At 34.4% G+C, this 20,825-nt stretch overlaps 5 protein-coding genes across 6 annotated transcripts; 2 read left to right on the plus strand and 3 right to left on the minus strand.

Annotated features, from left to right (window-relative positions):
- Positions 1–42: 42 nt before the first annotated feature.
- Positions 43–1,901, minus strand: PEX7 (peroxin 7). Its single transcript, XM_012993411.2, has 2 exons — positions 744–1,901; positions 43–656 (listed from the first exon to the last, which is right to left on the minus strand). Exons 1-2 carry the CDS (start codon positions 1,279–1,281, stop codon positions 250–252), a joined length of 945 nt encoding a protein of 314 aa, XP_012848865.1. The 5' UTR covers positions 1,282–1,901; the 3' UTR covers positions 43–249.
- Positions 1,902–4,198: 2,297 nt separating this feature from the next.
- Positions 4,199–5,130, plus strand: LOC105968873 (phosphatidylinositol 4-phosphate 5-kinase MSS4-like protein). The gene has a single exon (XM_012993559.2). The coding sequence runs from the start codon at positions 4,278–4,280 to the stop codon at positions 4,830–4,832; it is 555 nt and encodes a 184-aa protein (XP_012849013.2). The 5' UTR covers positions 4,199–4,277; the 3' UTR covers positions 4,833–5,130.
- A 1,070-nt stretch (positions 5,131–6,200) lies between these two features.
- LOC105968871 (trihelix transcription factor ENAP1) lies at positions 6,201–8,567 on the plus strand. Its single transcript, XM_012993557.2, has 2 exons — positions 6,201–7,671; positions 8,143–8,567. Exons 1-2 carry the CDS (start codon positions 6,759–6,761, stop codon positions 8,154–8,156), a joined length of 927 nt encoding a protein of 308 aa, XP_012849011.2. The 5' UTR covers positions 6,201–6,758; the 3' UTR covers positions 8,157–8,567.
- Positions 8,568–9,010: 443 nt separating this feature from the next.
- LOC105968872 (protein LIGHT-DEPENDENT SHORT HYPOCOTYLS 10) lies at positions 9,011–19,678 on the minus strand. 2 transcript variants are annotated; one of them, XM_012993558.2, is made up of 2 exons: positions 18,889–19,678; positions 9,011–9,298 (listed from the first exon to the last, which is right to left on the minus strand). In XM_012993558.2, exon 1 carries the CDS (start codon positions 19,488–19,490, stop codon positions 18,927–18,929), a length of 564 nt encoding a protein of 187 aa, XP_012849012.1. In that variant the 5' UTR covers positions 19,491–19,678; the 3' UTR covers positions 9,011–9,298; positions 18,889–18,926. The 2 variants fall into 2 exon arrangements, with proteins under 2 accessions (XP_012849012.1, XP_088668104.1); XM_088811978.1 differs by lacking the exon at positions 9,011–9,298 and adding an exon at positions 9,319–9,819 and having other exon boundaries at positions 18,889–19,552.
- Positions 9,219–13,152, minus strand: LOC148766006 (uncharacterized). The gene is made up of 9 exons (XM_088812472.1): positions 13,042–13,152; positions 12,233–12,359; positions 12,050–12,134; positions 11,822–11,951; positions 11,579–11,733; positions 11,358–11,475; positions 11,098–11,268; positions 10,766–10,856; positions 9,219–9,298 (listed from the first exon to the last, which is right to left on the minus strand). The coding sequence occupies exons 1-9, from the start codon at positions 13,150–13,152 to the stop codon at positions 9,219–9,221; spliced, it is 1,068 nt and encodes a 355-aa protein (XP_088668598.1).
- Positions 19,679–20,825: the final 1,147 nt, after the last annotated feature.

Consider the following 20,825-nt stretch of genomic DNA (forward strand, 5'->3'; position numbering starts at 1 on the left):
TTTCAAACAATTGAAGATTGAAAAAGAACTTGCTAAAACCACTTATTCCAATGGAATGTAATGAGTGGACTTTTCCCACCAAAAAACTTTATTCGGATTCGAGCTTCTGGGATTGGTGTTGACCGTCATCGTATTTGATCGTACAATGATTAAGATCTCTAATAATAAAAATCCTCTACTCCGTTTTTTATACAAACAAAACCATAACACGAAGAAAAGCTTCGAACTCGTCCGAGTCAACTCGTTGAATCAGACCGCCCTCGGGTCTGTACCGTGTTGCCAGACATAAACGAGTTCATCCCATCCAGTGCTGGCCAAAAGACCTTCAACAAGCACACTCATATCAACGCCGACTGCAAACTCCGTGTGGTGATCGTACCTTGTGATGAGTGCATCTTCCACCATGTAATCCCACAAGCACACTGTCATATCGTACGAGCACGAAGCAATCACACTGCCTCTGTGGGGGGAGAACTTCACCTTCCTCACCGCATAGCCATGCCCGTTCAGCACAGCCACCGGCACTCTGTAATTCCTCACGTCCCATACTTTGATTGATTTATCGACCGATGCGGTGGCGATTATGCAGTCGTCGTATTTGTTCCAGTCGCACGACAGGATTTCGAATTCGTGTGCAGGTAGAATCATTGTAGAACCTGTTGTTTTTTATAAGCCTAATTAAAATTCATCCAACACCAACAGTTCAAAAATTGACCTAATCACAGTCGGTTAGAGTAGCAAACCTGGTTCGCGCACGTCCCAAATGCGGGCGGTGCAGTCGCCGGAAGCGGAGGCGAAGACATCGGCGTGCCTAGGGTTCCAGGCGGCGGAGTACACGCAGTAAGCGTGCTCCTTGAAAGTCCTCACGCTCGCCGGCCGGTCGACGGTCCACAATTTGACCGTGTCGTCCCACGACGCGCTCAGAAACGAGTCCTTTCGGACGGTGTTGAAGTCGACGCCGTGGCACTCGCGCGCGTGCTCGTGGAGCGATCGGATGGGGTTGGCGGCCGGCGGCAAGGACAGGTCGTAGATCTTGAGCGATCCGTCGGCGATTGCTGCGACGATGAGCGAGTCGTGGGATTCCGACCAGCACAGATCGTAGACGCCGTCGGCGGTGTCGAAAGAGGCGCGCTCCGTCACGGTGGGGCCCAGCTGGAGGACGTGGAGGCGGCCGTTGCCGAGTATGCCGAAGTTCTGGGCGGTGGCGACCGCCAGCTGGTTCTCGTAGAACGGGCTGAATTTGACGGAGTAGCCGTTGAAGGGGGTCTTGTAGACTGGCATATCGCGACGGCGGCGGTGGTGGCGGGATTTTTGTGGTGGTGGGGATCGGATTATCTCGGGAGGTGTGAGCGGAGGAGGAGTCTGCAGTCAACTAATCGACACGACGAAAATGATTCTTCTGCGTTTCATTTCTCTCCAGTTTCCTCCAGTTCGAACTGAAAACAATAGTTAAAAAAGTGCAGCATTTTAATTGTTTAAAAGCGTTATTGCGAGAGTCGGGCCGGGCCTTGATCTGCAATTGGGCTTAATATCTGAGTATGAACTTGGGCTAGAGAACTATATTTCATCTTTAATGTAAACTATTATGAATTTGGGCTTCACCTAACGAGGCCCATATTACTAAACAAACATGGACATTCAATCTACACGAAATTGATATTTGAGTTTAGTTTGATAAGCAATTGAATCAAATTTCAATTGACCCGAACACAATTCGAGATCGAACTTCATAAATTATCGAATGAAAATATAAGATTCGAAGTTTTGACGAACTAGATCAAATAAATTGGTTATATTCAATCCTATACTTTGTTTAATTTGGAATTTGAAATTTGGTCGAATATTGTAAAAAGGAAAATGACAAACTACTTAAGGATATTTGGTGTAGCAATTCTGCAATTGGATCACGTGAAAGACTAGTCACACTATATAAATTAGATTGGGCACACTAATTAGGCGTGGTTCATGAGTCATGACAAAGAATTGTGTGGACCAGTCTAATTAATTGCATGTATGTATTGTATGTATCATAGGTTGGGGAGAGACTAATTAGGTAGCAAGGGGGTTAATTTCTCTTGAGGGATCAAACGCAAAACAACAAATTTCTATATAGTTATATAAGTATCATTGCTATATATAATATTGATGTATAATTGGTTCAAATTGAAGGTTTAAGTGATCAAGGAAGTTAGAAGCACGTGGAAGGAAGCTGAGCTGGCAGAAAAGTTGCTACAACAACTATGATCCATTATGCATCTAGAAAACGGTTACTGGAAGTGCTGGTGATTGAGTCGAGCCGAGGAGTACATAAACGCACACGTAGGCATTAGAGAGACACAATTCATCTGAAAACACTTGTAAAAGCAATTGAAAACACTGATCCGAACCACGAATAACGGCGATGGATCGGAGTGTTGTTCATCTTCGTTTTATTTTTCTATGATTGTCGATAAAAAAATGTTATTATATGAGAAAGAAATTATGTTAATTAACCTGGGTACTTACGTACGCAAGATCTCGTTGCTCGATTCTCATTAAACTGCACTGTTTAAACGTGCATACAGGTCATTAATTATCATGAGAAATCACAACGCACCACGTGCAATATTGAGACAAAAATTCATTAATTATCGTGCCAATGCATATATCGATCTGATAGTAAACCTGATTTCAATGTGCTGCTTCCAAATTAAATACCAAAAAAATTGTCTCAAGAAGGTTCCATTCCCGGTGAAATATTATATTTAATCTTCAAGAGGAATACGTTCAAAGTATTATTTGCTCGAAATGCATGCATTTTATTTCTTTTAGGTAATTAGTTTAGTTAATTAATTTCCTTTTCATTTATTATTCGTAGGAACGTCAGATCCAATATATATATATATATATATATATATATATATATATAACCAGACTGAAATTTTGATCAGATAGATTTTTTCTGAAAAGAAAACAAGCTATGACTGAAATAATTTTTCAGAGCTGGAAGATGTGACGAGGAGGAATTATTGTCACTAAAATTAAATCTCTCTCTCTCTCTCTCTCTCTCTCTCTCTCATAATAATTGAAGCTATATATCAGACGACAGCCCATGATCTCTGAAATTGCCTAGTGATCTTATGTAAGTGGATATTAATTAGTGTGGAATAGCTAGCTACGTACACACACATATATATATACTCATAAAATATGTATGTTTTAACTAATTATTAGTAATCAACACATGTAGTTAGTTATTAATTAGGTTTAATGATTTAGGGTTTAGGCAAGATAGCGGCCCTAGATAGCTCTCTCTCTATAGTCTATAATATGCATGCATGGACCCTCTTCACCATATCCTTCACATGTTGCCCACTAATTTATTTAATTAACATATTTTTTTATATCTACACATTCATCTCAACCATTCAATTATATATATTAATATGGGGTCCCCCATATTTTTTTATATAGCCAACCAACACACACACACATATATATATATATATAAATCCACTAATTAATATAATTGATTAAAAGAAGTCTATCATGCCTCACTTTCCAATATTGAAAGCCACAATCCACATGATCTTGCTTGGGGATTTTGAAAGATAAAGATAACCAAATCCTCTCAAAACATCCCCAAATTAAATGAGACTATACTATGTATTAAGAAAATAAATTAGAAGAAAAAACAAGTGTCGTGCCCTAGTTCAGACACGTGTACTCATTGGTAGTACCAATCATGGGTAGACACGTGTCTCCCATAAGCCTCTAATAACCTCTCACAGTCACAGACCCAACCCAAATTATTGAACTGGTATCATAAGTGAAGGGTGAGGAAGGAGATATGGGAATAATGTCATAAATTAATAATATATGGACCCCCTAAAGCCAAATTAAAGTGCAACAACATGAGCTGCAATTATTAAATCATGGCAACTATATATATTATTATTAATTTAATTAATTTCAAGAGACTGATGAACTAAAATAAAATAAATAAATCCCAAAAAGTAAAGGTCGAGGGAAAACTAAAAAATTAAAAACAAAATATAATAAATAATAATAAAATGAGGTGATTGATACCCACTGGCAGTCTCCAAATTAAATAATTCAAAAGAAAAGAGAAATAAACTTTTATTTTTATATTTAATATATATATATATATATATATATATATATATATATATATATATATATATATATATATATATCCTCATTTGACATTTCCTTCAATTTTCACTTTATATATTTCTCTCTCTAGAAAGAAGAAAGAAAAAAAATTATTCCAAGGCATGAAAAACAGTATCAGATGCTGCATTTCTTGCATTCTTCCGTGCGGGTCACTCGACGTGATCCGAATAGTGCATGCCAACGGCCGGGTTGAGGAAATCAGCGGCGCCGTCACCGCAGAACAAATCATGAAACTTCACCCCAGGCACGTTTTGAAGAAGCCATCTTCTCCGGCCGGCGAAGGTATGTGCCCCAAGATCGTCGTCGTTCCTCCGGATGCAGAACTCCAGCGCGGCAAGATCTACTTCCTCATGCCCCTGCCACCGCCGCCGCCGCCGGAGAAAACCCGATCCAGATTGTCAGCCAAGAGGAAAAAGAAGGAAACGGATAGGAACAGTTACAGAAGTACTGCAGCGGCGGCGAAGACCGGCGGAAATGACGACGACTCCGCCGCCGCCGCCGTGACGAACCTCCTCTCCGATCGTTATTTGAGCGAGCTTTTATCGGAGAAGGTTTCGTCGCAGAGGGATCGGCGGCGAGGCCGCGTCGGAGTGTGGAGACCCCACTTAGAGAGCATTTGCGAAACGCCGTCCGAACCGTTAATTCACGGCGAGTAAAATTCGTTTTCTTGATCCTTGGTAATATTATTCACTAGGGTTTTAAAATATTTATTTTTATGTTTTTCCTTAATTCTTCGGCCCTGTTCGTATCCTTTCATTTGTACATAAGCATTTAAGCAAATTAAGAGGGTGGGGAAAAAAGGTAACTAATTTCTTGCATGAAAATTGAATTTTGTCGCTGTTTGCGGAGATTTTGGTATGTTGTAATATTATCATGGGGTTTTTTTGCTAATATTAAATTATAAAGCCCCCACTAGCAATTGTTGCTATAAAATTTTATATTAAATGTGTGAAACTGCACCCCATATTTCATGGTTCATGAAAAAGAAAAAAAGAAAATCTAAAAATATAATCCGTTTCCACGTTTCCTGCGGTCTTAGCTCTTCGGGGTTTGGGTTAGGCTTACGAGATTTTTCACCCGATGAATAATTTTAAACCGTAGATTTATCGGTTGTAGATTTTACAAAATCGGCCTGAACAACAGTCGCAATATTAATGCTGATGCCGCAATTTTACCAACAAAATTAATATTGCAAATAATAAAATTTTCATGTATTTAATATTTATTATATAAATATACTAAGAAGATTAGGAAAGTTAAAAGAGAATTAATTAAGGTGGGCCAATAGAGCGTGGGATGTTTTAAAATTGAGTTTTTATTTCATGTGCGTTAATTGTCATGTCAAGTTTCAACCAACATGCTAGACACTGACGTCCAAGTTTATCCTCTTTCTTTTGATTTTCATAACTAATTATTAAATAAATAATTTAATTAATTAATTAATTGATTTGAAAAGAAAAAGAAAAAAAAAAAAGAGAGTCTTCACGACTTCACCACATCATTATATTCTTTTTAATAGCCCACATTGAATATTGGCCCAATAAGATATGCCGGAGAGCAACGATATATGTTGGGCCCTTTCCTTTAGTGAATAAGACTTGATATCTTTGAATTTTTTATATTTTTTTGATGTGAAAAGTTAATTCTAATTTTGTTACAAAGTTTTTTCTTGAAAAATATAATCATAAATAAAAACCAAGATAGCTAGTTCAAAATCGTAACTTTTCGGATCGAGAAATTCCAAAATATTGTTCTTCTCCATCTATAATATACTAAATACATGAAAAAAATAAAATTAGAAAGAAGTTTTATTTACTATCATATATAATTTCAGTTTAGATGTAAAAAATTCCAACATAAATGAAATTGAAATTTAAAAAATTAGAACAAATTTAAATCTGAAAAATTTAGATCAAACTGGGCACAATCAAAAAGTTCCCTATTTGTCTGAGCGTTGACTTTTTGACTTCTCAACAGTAGTACTATATTGCATAAACCTAACAGTACGATTGGACCACTGACCGTTCTCTTACCAATTAGTAGTACATTGATTTCAGACAAGGGCAAAATCGTCTTTCCAGAAGCACACGGCAATTGCATGACCGGACAAATCCCCCCAAACCCACGCTCCTCATCATCGGCCCATCCGTCTCCCCTTTCACCCACTTTCCGTCAAAGCCCAAAAAACCTTTGCATTATTAGCGACAAAAGAAATTAATTAAAAGAAATTAGAAACAAAAACTCCAAAATTCATCGAACCCCAAAAGCCAGCCAATCAATCACCGCAAACAATCAGTGACCAAACCACAGACGTTACGTTTCGCAGTTACCAATGACAATATGCTGCCGAAATCGCGTGACCGTCGACCCCACGCGCGCCCCCCCGGCGATTATCCTCTCTCTCACCAGTCAGCCCTATCCCCTCCCCCCTTTTTCCCCAATACATACATATCCTTTCACCACGACCACTCCCCCCCACCCCAATCCGCCGCCTCTTTTTTTTCATCGCCGTCTCTTCTCTCTCTCTCTCTTCGCAATACTATTATTTTTTACCGTTCAATTGTTAGGGTTATTGTAGATCTATGGGTGATTTAACGGAATCGTCTACTCCTCAGGCGCCGGCGTCACGGCAGGTTCCATTCCGTGAGGACTGCTGGACGCAGGAGGCCACATCCACGCTCGTTGACGCCTGGGGACGCCGTTACTTGGATCTCAACCGCGGCAATCTCCGTCAGAAGGACTGGCAGGAGGTGGCCGACGTCGTTAACGCGCACCACGGCCACACGAAGAAGACCCGCCGCACCGACGTTCAGTGCAAAAATCGGATCGACACGCTTAAGAAGAAGTACAAGGTCGAGAAGGCGAAGATCACCGATTCCGGCGGAGCAGCGTCGTCGCCGTGGCCTTTCTTCCCTCGTCTGGAGTATCTAATCGGATCTAATCTCAACAAAACTCAGGGTAAAGTGTCGCCATCGCCGTCGCCTATGCCGCTGGCCTCCTACACGCCGCCGTTGTGTCTTCCTGCGCCGCCGCTGGCTGTGCCGCTGCCCTACCGTAACACTCGAACCCCGGCGGTGTTTTCGCCGCCGATTCTGCCGCAGAAGCGCCCGATGCCTTCCCCAGCCGTGGAGGAGTCCTACTTCAGGAAGAATTATTCAGCGATGGCGGCTGCTGCAGCCGCCGCCGCAGCTGAGGATGAAGCGGAGGAAGACGACGGAGAGTTGGATGGGGATGAAGCAGAAGGGAGCGAGGATAGGGCTGCCGACGAGGAAGAGGTTGGGGAAACAGGAATGAGGAGACTAGCTAAAGCTATAGAGTCGTTCGGGGAGATATTCGAGAAAGTGGAAAGTATGAAACAGAGGCAGATGATCGAGCTGGAAAAACAGAGGATGCAGTTTGCTAAAGATTTGGAGGTTCAGAGGATGCAATTGTTTATGGATACTCAGATTCAGCTACAGAAGATCAAGCAGGCTAAACGTTCCGGATCTTCCGATGGTATGCTTCGCTTGCCTATTGATTTTAATTGATGATTTTTCTGTCAATTCTGCCCTTTGGTTTCGTAATTGTTTTTTCCTCGATTTATTATACAGTAAAATGCATAATCTATGTAGTGCTTGTGTATATTTTCCTGATTGATGTACTGGTTTCGGTTAGTCGAGATATATGTTTCCGTAGATTAGGGATTGAGGGAAAACACCATATTGCGAACTCTCATTTGGAGGTTAAACCTTTCAATTTCAATATTATGATTGTGTCTTTAGTCGTTATTTTCAGTTGAATCGACCTAAAATTGCTTGTGGTTGGAGATTTTGATCTTGTGTTCTCTGGGTGGGTTTTAATCGAGTTGCTATAACACGGAATTGGATCCATCTATGTTTTGTTGTTGTGATTGTTATTTTGCTGCGAAAGAATTTGATGAATAACTAAGCAAGAATTGTAGCTAACGATTGATGTCAATGCTTGCAGATATTTATAGCTAACCGTGCGGAAGGGAAGTCGATTGATCCTTCGTATGTAGGAGTTGAGTCACCTGAAGTTTTGGTCATGTTAATATCTGAAGATCATTTTACTTTACAAGAACTACTTGGATGGCTGATATGGTAGCAGAGGGAAGCTTTCATCTATGTGATGCCGAACGCATTCGTTTTTCTGTTGATAAAAACTATGGTTGTGTTTGAATATTGTTTTTCGTATAACATTATTGCACATTTAGCTTAAGACATATTCAGATGCTGTTGGCAATGTGAAGTTCTATATTTATCTTGTCTTGTTGACTAACCTACCGTTGGATGAGAGGAGTCGTTCTAGCTTTATGTTTGGTGTTTGGATGCCTTTTTGGAGGATGTTGTAATCGATCTTTTAGTTATGTGTAATAATCCCCCAGTTGTTTAGTTCTTCTGACTAAATTGTCGCTCGTTTATTCGTACCTACACCCGGTTAAAATTACTTGAACTGAGCTATTCTGGTTTTTATTAGTCTAAATATTTGGTTTCGAGGCATGTAAATGCGCTCGCAACAAAGGAAAGGCCGATACCATCGGACCTGCTCTAAGCACGACCCTTTTCAATTCTCCCGACACTTGGTTTGTTCGACGTGGTATTCGGTGAACTTCATTAATTAAGATCCATCATGTGCAAATATTGACATTACCTATTTTGTATATATCCACACACACACACACACACACACACACATGTACATGTATATATATATTGTCCCGACACCTTTGTGTAACAAAGTATAAGCATGTGAATGGTCAATGGACTTGTGAATCTTGTAAGGTTGTTAGATTTACTTCTTCGACTTGGAGCAACTTATAAGTATTAGAGAGAAGTTAGGTACACAAAAACATGAAATACCATAATACTTATAACTAAAAACTACATCTTTAAGGTACAACGAAGCTCCTCTAGCAGTTTTGCATCAAGCTCAACTAATATGGTATATTGTCTGTTATTCAAAACCTAGTCTTTAATTTGCTACTATAATTATATAGTATATATGTATATATATATATATATATTCCTACACTGAGGGAAAACTCAAGCTCCTGATGATTGAATTTGTGTAGTATTAATCCTTCTTGATCCATCCAGTGCAGCTTGCTGAGTACGCTTAAATCCTGCAGATTTAAAATAAAAATAAAAAATCAAATAAAAGCAAGGAATTGCTTTATGTAATTAATTTCTTGCTGTATATTTTTATACAACTTTCTAGTGTTGTTTTGCGATCTTTAGCGATTATCGAACAAGTAACAACGTAAACCTGTGATTCTTTAGCTTCAGACTAAATTCTACGACAATCCAGTGTTATTTACTAAGCCCCGATTCAGAAACGTGTTGATCGTTCCAGTGAGTTACATGCTACGATGAACTTCACCAAATAATATCCAACCCTAACCGTGCGTGTAAACGTTTTACACATACCACTACCGCATGCTACGGTGAACTTCACCAAGTATTGAACCAAATATCACAAGCATGCATCTAGAATACCTATGTAATACCTTAGCTCTAAAAACTACCTAACCAGCTACCGTAACCACATTAACCCTGAATGTCCGATATATCTTCATCATATATAATCCTCGACCGCTGATGTGTGTTTAGTAAAATCCAATATCGGTACATTCAACACGAATACCTATAGGAAGAATTAAATTTGGTCCGATTTAGTTACTAATTATCGAATTAGATTCTGGACAAATGAAACTATATATTTAGAAAACAAAACATATATAATATAATTAAGAAGTAAACAAATTAATAAAATCATATTTATTGCCAAACTACTGTAGAACCTCGATTAATTAATAAACTCAATTAAATAATAGTTTCTTTCAGACCCGACTCAGTGAAACCGTGTTAAATTATTAACTCGAAAATTTAATAATTCGCTAAGTTAATAGAATTTCCCTTGTCCCGATTGTATTAATTTATAGAGGTTTAACTGTATTTAGAAAACAAAATATAAAATGTGCACGCCAATTATTTCCTATATGTATATATACTAGTAACCGAACCCGTGCGTTGCACGGGGTTATATATTTCAATGAAATAACACAACAACAACACAATTATTAAATCGGAGCAATAAACCACAAATTGTCACAAATATAATATACATTTGCTTCTTTACACTTAAAAATATCCATATAAAAAAATCCATAATCTCAAACACAGCTTCAATGCAAAATAAATAAATATATATATCTTATTTATAAAATATATAGAATCTGGTTCTGATCTTAATTTATATTATGGAAAGTAATAACAAAATAAGCATTACTAATGGATTTGCAACAAAACCAATAATAACAACATGAAATAACATGAAAAAGTTCTTTGATACAACAACCACCTACCAAAATAACGAATAAAAACGAAGAGGAAACAATACTAACTACGTACGAAAGTTTCAAAATTTAAAACAAAAAACAGGAGTTTAAAAACACATCATTATACATAATGAAATTGTAGTGGCTGCACCAATAAAACAATAAAACCATAAAACCATTACTTTGAATCCTTCTCTAGTTTGATTCTCTTGCAATACACAGCAGTAGTTGATGATTGGGTATTTGCATCACCTGAAGAGCTAGAAGTAATAGGTTCATCGACAAATCTTTTATCACATGACTTACTAACTGGAATTGCATCATCGTCAATTGGGTGGAAATCCTACAACGCAAAACATGACTTATAATATATATCACCGAGGGAAAAAAAATAAACAAAAGTTTATATGTATATTTATATAACAAAATTTTAGATAGAGTAATACACTTGAATTTTCATCTTCCTGCTGAATAAAATTTCCAATAACTTGATCATCTTCTTCGTCGAGTGCCAGCAACAAAAATAAATTAATAATATAATTGTAGATTCTAAAAAAATGGGATGTATATTTTTTCTTATCCACCTTCATTTCACTCTTAATTTTTTGTATCTTTTCTTCATCGTTTGTCATCGTCCTAACGGTGTAAAGTGACCAATTCTTCTTCACATTCATTTCACTGATTTGTATTTTAAATAAAAATTCTTTATTACCCAACATCTGAAACTCAACGGGAAGCGTGTTGCTCAGTTGTTCCTACAAAATGATCCAATAATAATTTAATGATCAAAATATAATTTGAAAAAATGATGGTAAATATTTAATGTATGATAGAAAATTATCACCTTTGTCATATCTCCAACTACCTCGCTTGCACTTTTGCCGATAAATTGTTTGACCATTCCATCACATAGCACTAAAGAAGTAGATGATGTGCTGCTATCAACAATGGTAACCTCAATCCTATATCTCAATACAAACACGTAAGATTTTCCTTCAATTTTATTAATATACATGGATTAATAATAAAAAAATAAATTTATAACCAAAATATATTATAATTTACCGAGGTATAGTAGGCACATTCCTATCACACCTCTCACAGAAATATTTGGATTCATTTGGTATGACTTTCTTCATACAATTTTTGCACGAAATATACCACCATTTCTTTTTCAAATCAATTTCGAAGATTGTGGCAGGCAAAACCACGGTACAATCCTAAAATAATAATATAAATTAATTTTGTATCCATATGTTATATGAATCGTTGAACAAATATAATGTTAGCATATATAAAACAACTTACATCCATTGTATCTACCAACTCGGCAATACTCATTTTCTCAAGGGAAAGAAACTCGTTCTTCACGGACACTGAGTGTTCACTTGAAATTTGAGATATTGTTTGAGTGAGAGATTCATCTCCTTGCAAAAGTCTATATGTATCTTGAAAATGAACACAATAATAATTATGATATTAGACGAAATCACATATTAAATATAATTGGTGAAAAAGAAAGGACTAACAGACTACCTTTCCCTATAGTTAAGAGCCTCTTTCAAGTTTGAGTTTATGAGCAGATTTGATCCGTGATAGTGAGAAGAAATATTCTTTTTACCTGTGATTTTATACATTATATATTACATTGACATATTTATTATGAAAATAAGTAAGACGTAAAGACGAAACCTACTTGGACCAAATAACTATATCTACCTTTAAAACTCTTTATTTTGCATAGTTGCAATATAATGATAGCCGGACTTTGTGGGTCGTGATTGACGAAGAAACCATCCAATTTATCAGCATATGAGTTCCACAAAGCACAATTAATTTTGTTCCACTGCCCACGTAAAAACAAAGAAAAATAAAATTCAACATATAATTAAAAGACGAATAATGAAGTTGGTTAGAAAATTTGCTTTTAGATAAAACTGTTGCAATTATAATGAATTATACAATCATTCTTACTCCAAGTCTTCCGTTGATGGCTATCTCCTTTGTGAGATTTGTCTCGACCACATGCCCAATTACATTTAAGAAACAGTACATTAATTGATTTCACTGTAACCGAGTGAAAATAAATAAGAGACTGAAAATTACAATTTTACCTATTAACCAATCATCTTTGTTGTTGTTCTGAATTTGTTTAAACTCCATAAAGTCAAAGCTAACGTTAGGAATTTTTTCTGCACCGAATGATGTGATGGTGGTTGATCCAATGCATGTAATTTTGTACCGATGGCCAGTGATTCGAGCGTTCCCGATGTTTTGACTAACAATGAAGTTACAAAATATGTATGTTTTTCTTCCTTCAGTATAGCTTTGAACTTATTCATATGTTGTTTTTTGATGCTCGCATGTACCTTGCCGCCCTACCATAAGTATATATAATGTATATATAAATTATCAACAATATACAAATATTTTGTAGACGTAATTAAAATAAATAAATTAATTAAAAAAAAAAAAACTTTTTGCATATCACCTTGGAATCCATGAGCAGCATATTAAAACTAACTTACATCTTTGTTGTCATAATGCGGAACAAACCACAACAACATTACTCGTACAATAACTCTCCAAGCCATTGTAGTGGGACTAAGGTCAACAATATTTGTGATATTGGGAGCCATTATAGAAATCCTACAAAAGCTTATGGATATACATATTATAAAGTGAATAAAGGTGTGAATGCAATATGTATGCATATATATAAAAAAACCAATGTTTCGGTTGTTTTACACATGGTAACTATCTAAGTAATGGGAGAGTGGATAGAAAATTTATTCTCTAAAAAACAACCATGTAAATATAATTATCTTAATAAAAAAACCAGCATGTAGTGAAGTAGTGGGGTGCTATGGGGGTTGCATATTCTATAGTGGGTGGTATGGGTAGTTACAATTGGACATAGAATTTAATGTATGTACGAAAACTTACTTTTATCACACTAACTTTTTTTTTAATTATAAACCTATTTAATCTGATTTTTCAAAATTAGATTACCGAAACTTTTTTTTAAGAAATCAAAGCTTATTAAGAATAGCAGTTATCGTCAGAATATAGAAGTTTATTAAAAATGTCACTATTTGATTTCTTAAAAATTAACACCTATTTAATTATAAACACCCGTAATTTTTTTTTTTAATTATAAAGGTTTTTTATTTGATTTTTCAAAATTCATGGAAACTTTGATTTTTTTTTTTTAAATTAAGAGCAACTCCAACCCAAAAATATCAAAATGAATTATCAAATATTTATTTGATATTTTATATTTTAGTTTGATACCTAATTAAATTTATTTGCTCCAACCATTGATATCAAATAGTTGATAATTAAAAATAAAAAATGTGATTATATATTTTAATTAATACATGTCATATTTTAATTGGTTATTTAGGTGGTTAAGTTGTGTAACTTCCAATTGGTATTATTTCTCCCGGATGTATTTTTACATCCCAAAAATTAAAATATTAAAATAGAAACTCATTTGATAATTCCATTGGAGTGAAAAATTTCTAATTTGAATTATCAAAATGGTAGTTAAGGGTTTTGATACCCCATTTAATAACTCCATTGGAGTTGCTCTAAAGTTGTTCATGTTTAGAATGCATTCTTCGGACCACAATAACTCCTATACATTTTATTTATAAAATTCTTAGTGACAATGAAAGATGAATTAGCGGAGTTAATATATTATATTAATGAAATTAAATATATTATATTGATCGAATTATATTATATTATGTAACATCAGAGTTGATTTGCCTATATATTAATATGTATATAATTTTTTTAAGAGAACTCTTCGAATTTTTATCTAATAAGATCTAATTAAAAGGAAAGAGAAAAAAAATAATAAAATTATGTAAATAATAAGTCGCTGGACAATAATAAATGGAGAAAAGAAAACGGATATCTGATGTTTGTTGAGTAAGAAAACATTAAAATTGCATTAATCAAACTATTTACATCGGTGATGAAAATATAACAATAAAAAAACACATTTCATATAAATTAAAAATATAACAATAAGAAAACACACTTCAATTGTATGTTCCAGTAGAAAACAATTGATAAAAAAGAGCAAATCTAACTGCGCAAATTTTACAGACCCATCTCCAACCGGGATTATCAAAATCAAGTGGACCCGCTACCATTGCTTGTACACATTCTCGGTGCATTGCGGTAAGATTGCAATGCGTGCAACGCACCAACTCATACGTTCTGGCACGCTCCAAACAGTGATCAAAATATATGCAGCTTAAAAAGAACTCGTTCGCTGAGATATCCTCACAATATGATCGATTCCGTGAGAAATTTGAATCAGATTCTTCTTTCACAAATACATTAGTTATTTGCTCCAACCATTGATATCAAATAGTTGATAATTAAAAATAAAAAATGTGATTATATATTTTAATTAATACATGTCATATTTTAATTGGTTATTTAGGTGGTTAAGTTGTGTAACTTCCAATTGGTATTATTTCTCCCGGATGTATTTTTACATCCCAAAAATTAAAATATTAAAATAGAAACTCATTTGATAATTCCATTGGAGTGAAAAATTTCTAATTTGAATTATCAAAATGGTAGTTAAGGGTTTTGATACCCCATTTAATAACTCCATTGGAGTTGCTCTAAAGTTGTTCATGTTTAGAATGCATTCTTCGGACCACAATAACTCCTATACATTTTATTTATAAAATTCTTAGTGACAATGAAAGATGAATTAGCGGAGTTAATATATTATATTAATGAAATTAAATATATTATATTGATCGAATTATATTATATTATGTAACATCAGAGTTGATTTGCCTATATATTAATATGTATATAATTTTTTTAAGAGAACTCTTCGAATTTTTATCTAATAAGATCTAATTAAAAGGAAAGAGAAAAAAAATAATAAAATTATGTAAATAATAAGTCGCTGGACAATAATAAATGGAGAAAAGAAAACGGATATCTGATGTTTGTTGAGTAAGAAAACATTAAAATTGCATTAATCAAACTATTTACATCGGTGATGAAAATATAACAATAAAAAAACACATTTCATATAAATTAAAAATATAACAATAAGAAAACACACTTCAATTGTATGTTCCAGTAGAAAACAATTGATAAAAAAGAGCAAATCTAACTGCGCAAATTTTACAGACCCATCTCCAACCGGGATTATCAAAATCAAGTGGACCCGCTACCATTGCTTGTACACATTCTCGGTGCATTGCGGTAAGATTGCAATGCGTGCAACGCACCAACTCATACGTTCTGGCACGCTCCAAACAGTGATCAAAATATATGCAGCTTAAAAAGAACTCGTTCGCTGAGATATCCTCACAATATGATCGATTCCGTGAGAAATTTGAATCAGATTCTTCTTTCACAAATACATTAGTTATTTGCTCCAACCATTGATATCAAATAGTTGATAATTAAAAATAAAAAATGTGATTATATATTTTAATTAATACATGTCATATTTTAATTGGTTATTTAGGTGGTTAAGTTGTGTAACTTCCAATTGGTATTATTTCTCCCGGATGTATTTTTACATCCCAAAAATTAAAATATTAAAATAGAAACTCATTTGATAATTCCATTGGAGTGAAAAATTTCTAATTTGAATTATCAAAATGGTAGTTAAGGGTTTTGATACCCCATTTAATAACTCCATTGGAGTTGCTCTAAAGTTGTTCATGTTTAGAATGCATTCTTCGGACCACAATAACTCCTATACATTTTATTTATAAAATTCTTAGTGACAATGAAAGATGAATTAGCGGAGTTAATATATTATATTAATGAAATTAAATATATTATATTGATCGAATTATATTATATTATGTAACATCAGAGTTGATTTGCCTATATATTAATATGTATATAATTTTTTTAAGAGAACTCTTCGAATTTTTATCTAATAAGATCTAATTAAAAGGAAAGAGAAAAAAAATAATAAAATTATGTAAATAATAAGTCGCTGGACAATAATAAATGGAGAAAAGAAAACGGATATCTGATGTTTGTTGAGTAAGAAAACATTAAAATTGCATTAATCAAACTATTTACATCGGTGATGAAAATATAACAATAAAAAAACACATTTCATATAAATTAAAAATATAACAATAAGAAAACACACTTCAATTGTATGTTCCAGTAGAAAACAATTGATAAAAAAGAGCAAATCTAACTGCGCAAATTTTACAGACCCATCTCCAACCGGGATTATCAAAATCAAGTGGACCCGCTACCATTGCTTGTACACATTCTCGGTGCATTGCGGTAAGATTGCAATGCGTGCAACGCACCAACTCATACGTTCTGGCACGCTCCAAACAGTGATCAAAATATATGCAGCTTAAAAAGAACTCGTTCGCTGAGATATCCTCACAATATGATCGATTCCGTGAGAAATTTGAATCAGATTCTTCTTTCACAAATACATTAGTGGATTGTACTATAGTGAAATCTGTTTCAACGCAAGGTTTCCTGCGAAGACGTTGGAACACCTTGCCAAGCAATGCGACCAATGTTGCAATAATTATTGTGCCTCCAACGATAAAAGATAATGAGTTTATAAAATAAAAAAATAAATAGCACAAATTTAATGAAAACCAAAAATACCATGGTCAACCAAACAATAAAAGAGATGAACATTATGTGAAGGCATATGGATGTCTTACTGGGAGTCATTGTGCACGGAAATTATGCTGAGTTGTACAAAAAAAAAAAAATCAAAATCGTTAGCAACTATTATGTGACGTGAAATTTAAAAATCTGATATAAATAAATCTACATAACAAATATTGCATTGTTCACCTCTAGAAATCAATTGGTTACGTTGAAAATAATTTGTGAGGAAGAAGAACAAAATTTCAAATGAGCAAGAAGAAGAGGCTTGGCAAAAAAAAATTGTGATTTTTTGTGGAGTTTTCGGGAGTTTAAATAGAACAATGAAATTGATAATGGGTTGAGAGTGTGATGATGAGTTAGTGGGTGGTTAAAGAGGAAAAGAAAAAAAAATATAACACGGTGTATTAAAAATATATGGAGAATATTAGAAACATGTGGTCCACAAATATAGAAAATTCATGTATTTAAATATGATATTAAAAAATAATAGAACACCGTGTCTTCAAAATAGAGCAGAAAATTAAAAACATGGCATTCACAAATATAGGGAATTTATGTATTTAAATTTAAATATGATATAAAAAATAAAAAATAAAATACAACACGGTGTAGTGTATTTAAATATAGGACATAAAATTAGAGTTATGGGTCCATAAATATATGGAATTCATGTAATTAAATATGATATTAAAAAAAAGTAAAAAAAAAAAAAAACACCGTGTATTCAAAACGTAGGGGAAGAAAATTAGAAACATGATATTTAAATATGATATTTATTAAATTACAAAATTACACCTAGGTTAGGTTTAGGGTTGTAGTTCAAAATATCTTCCTTTTATATATAAGATTAACATGTTATTATCCTATATATATATATATATATATATATATATATATATATATATATATATATATATATATATATATGCATATGTATTTCACCTGTCAAACTAATTAAACATTAAGGCCTGTATCCTGAGTTGAATTAATATATCTTCAAATGTTGATGCATGATGTTCCGGACAAGGCGAAGAACATGCATGTAAGAGTAAGACGATTGAATATAATTAACATATAATCCACCAAAAAAGTATGAAAATGAATATTTATAGTACACAATGCATTTTTTTTTAATAGATATAGTTTTAGATTCATGTTTATCACCTGAGTTTGCTATAAAACACAGACAATATGTATGGGATCTCATAAGAACCAAGAACTAGCTAGCTAGTAGTTGATTTGGAATTCAAACTAGGGATTAAACTATTTAAATCTGTACAGTATTTTGCATGATTTGAGAGAGAGTGAGAGAAAATACAAAAGATTTTTTTTTTTATTTCTTGTTTTATTTATTTATTAAAAGACTAAAACCTATCCCCAAAAGTAAAGTTCTCTACTCTATGCTCAACACTCAACACTCAACCTGGTTCACCAAAAGTGCCTATATCAAAATTAGGGTTTTCTTGTTTCTGAATCTAGCTAGGGTTTCTTGATATATATATAGATATATATGTATACGTATCCTTGAATATACTATTGTGCTTGTGCTACGTGGTCATGTGGTCCTGTCATAAGATACATGTCAATTAACACTATCTGTTTTTTCTGCAACTTCATTTATTCAGACAAGTTTCATTTCTATAAACGTGCGCAAAAAAACCCTTTCTGCAGTATATATATATATAAGCAAGAAATCATCAGCAAATATAAATAGTTACCATTTATAATTTCCCTTTTTTCTGATCTTCATCTGTAGTCAAACTGCAGGTTGCTTAGAATTATTCTTGATGAGTTCATCTTGTTGATGGGTTTTGATCGGGTGGTTGATTTTCCTCTTCTTCTTCTTCTTGTACGGAATCCCTCTCGCCTTAGCCTGACAGTCCTTCACTTCACGGAGATAAACCCGAATCGACCCGTTTCCGAACGGGTTCGTCTCGGGCGATCCGCCGTGCTCCTCGTACGCGGCCCTGAGCCGCCCGATCAGAGCGTCGAGGCTGCCCCAAGCCTGCCTCAGCGGGCAGGTGCACGGCGCCGGCGGCGCCGGCTGGCCGAAGAACACGCACCCATGCACGTGAACCTTAGTCTTCCCGAACTGGTCTAGGTATCGGAGAAATTCGAGGACGTGGTTGCAGTTGCACTGCGGCAGCGAAACCGGCGGCCTCTGGTTTTTCAGGTACTGCCCGAAAGTGTTCCAGTCCCTTCTCTTCTGCGACTCGTAGCGGCTCAGCGGCGGCGCCGGCGGATGGTTGCTGCCGGAGCCTTGATCGGCCGCGGATTCCTTTGACATCAGGCCGATTGTTGCAGAAGTAGAAGAATTCATGGTTTTTTTTCTAGAGAGAGAAAGTGAGAGAGAGAAAATGTTTGAAAATAAAATTAGAGTGTAATTGAGGGGACATGATATATATGGGGCCTTATGGGAGGTGCTTTTGTTCCTACTTTATTTATTATTTATGTTTTTTTTCACTCTCTCTCTCTCTAAAATCTCTCTCATGCATTAATTTTTTTCAAACGTCTCTTTTTAAATGCACTAAGGGTCCATTTGGATGGAGGGATTTGGGGAGAGATTTGATTTGGGGAATGGATTTGAAATGACTCCAATTTTGGAGTCATTTGAAATCCATCACTATTGCTCAAAAATCAACTAAAAATGAGGGGTGGGGATTTGAAATCCATCTCCAAATCCCTCAATCCAAACAAGTCCGAGGGATTTGTTATTATGGATTTGAAATCCCTCCCCCAAATCCCTCCATCCAAATGCACCCTAACATTACTTTAAATAAAAAAAATTAATCTTGATTATGATCTTAATTATTATCTTATATATAAACATGCATCATCATAGATCATCATCAGTTTAATAATGATGATTTTGATTATAGCATTTATCCATCTACAAATTTATGATTCCCCGTGACTCCAAATATATATAGTCGGTGCAACTTGTGTGTATATATGTATATATGTATGTATATATATATTTTTTTTTTAAATCATGAAATCTGTTTGTGGGAAATTAATTAATCCAGAAGAAGTAATAGTATCTGGGTCAACCTATCAGGTACCATTCTTTCAAACACTATTATTTTACCCTTTAAAATAATATTCAATATAGTACTAATAACTAATTGGATGCATTATTATTATATATATTGAAGCCGCCATCAATATAATTGATGAATCTATTCATTGATATTATATTAATTTAATTACAAATTAATACAACTGCCTGATTCTAATAATTAATTAATAATTAAATTTATTATTATTAATTGACGTCTCAGTTGCAAGAGAAGCTAGAGTGGTGGTACCTCTCAAGCTCAGCTTCTTGTTTTGACAATTCTAAGCTATAAAAAAAAATGTATATATATATATATCATCGCAATCATGACTTGTACACTTGAATTCATGTACATGCATGCATGATCAAACGTACATTCATTATTATAATATTTATTTATATATGTATATATATACTTTCAGAAAAATAATCTAAATTATTTGCATGATTTTTCATATATATTTTGTTAATTAATATTTAGTGTGGGTGAGGTAAATTTGGTCGACAAAACATTAAGGATGAATCAGATTATATTCAAGGCTGAAAAACAAGTGCAGCGAAAAGATGATCAATATAATCAAGAATCAATGACCTTCC

Source organism: Erythranthe guttata, chromosome 13, assembly GCF_056151865.1.
Source record: "Erythranthe guttata isolate IM_541 chromosome 13, IM_541, whole genome shotgun sequence".
Classification (NCBI taxonomy): domain Eukaryota; kingdom Viridiplantae; phylum Streptophyta; class Magnoliopsida; order Lamiales; family Phrymaceae; genus Erythranthe; species Erythranthe guttata.

What these genes read in the sequence shown, in the direction of transcription:
- PEX7 (XM_012993411.2), bottom strand. Translation starts at nt 1,281, where the DNA reads ATGCCAGTCTACAAGACCCCCTTCAACGGCTACTCCGTCAAATTCAGC. An exon ending in TTGGGACGTGCGCGAACCAG is followed by an intron (nt 657 to 743) that starts GTTTGCTACTCT and finishes AAAAAACAACAG; the next exon opens with GTTCTACAATGATTCTACCT.
- LOC105968873 (XM_012993559.2), top strand. Translation starts at nt 4,278, where the DNA reads ATGAAAAACAGTATCAGATGCTGCATTTCTTGCATTCTTCCGTGCGGG.
- LOC105968871 (XM_012993557.2), top strand. Translation starts at nt 6,759, where the DNA reads ATGGGTGATTTAACGGAATCGTCTACTCCTCAGGCGCCGGCGTCACGG.
- LOC148766006 (XM_088812472.1), bottom strand. Translation starts at nt 13,152, where the DNA reads ATGGCTCCCAATATCACAAATATTGTTGACCTTAGTCCCACTACAATG. An exon ending in AGTTGGTAGATACAATGGAT is followed by an intron (nt 11,734 to 11,821) that starts GTAAGTTGTTTT and finishes TTATTATTTTAG; the next exon opens with GATTGTACCGTGGTTTTGCC. An exon ending in AATGTGCCTACTATACCTCG is followed by an intron (nt 11,476 to 11,578) that starts GTAAATTATAAT and finishes ATTGAGATATAG; the next exon opens with GATTGAGGTTACCATTGTTG.
- LOC105968872 (XM_012993558.2), bottom strand. Translation starts at nt 19,490, where the DNA reads ATGAATTCTTCTACTTCTGCAACAATCGGCCTGATGTCAAAGGAATCC.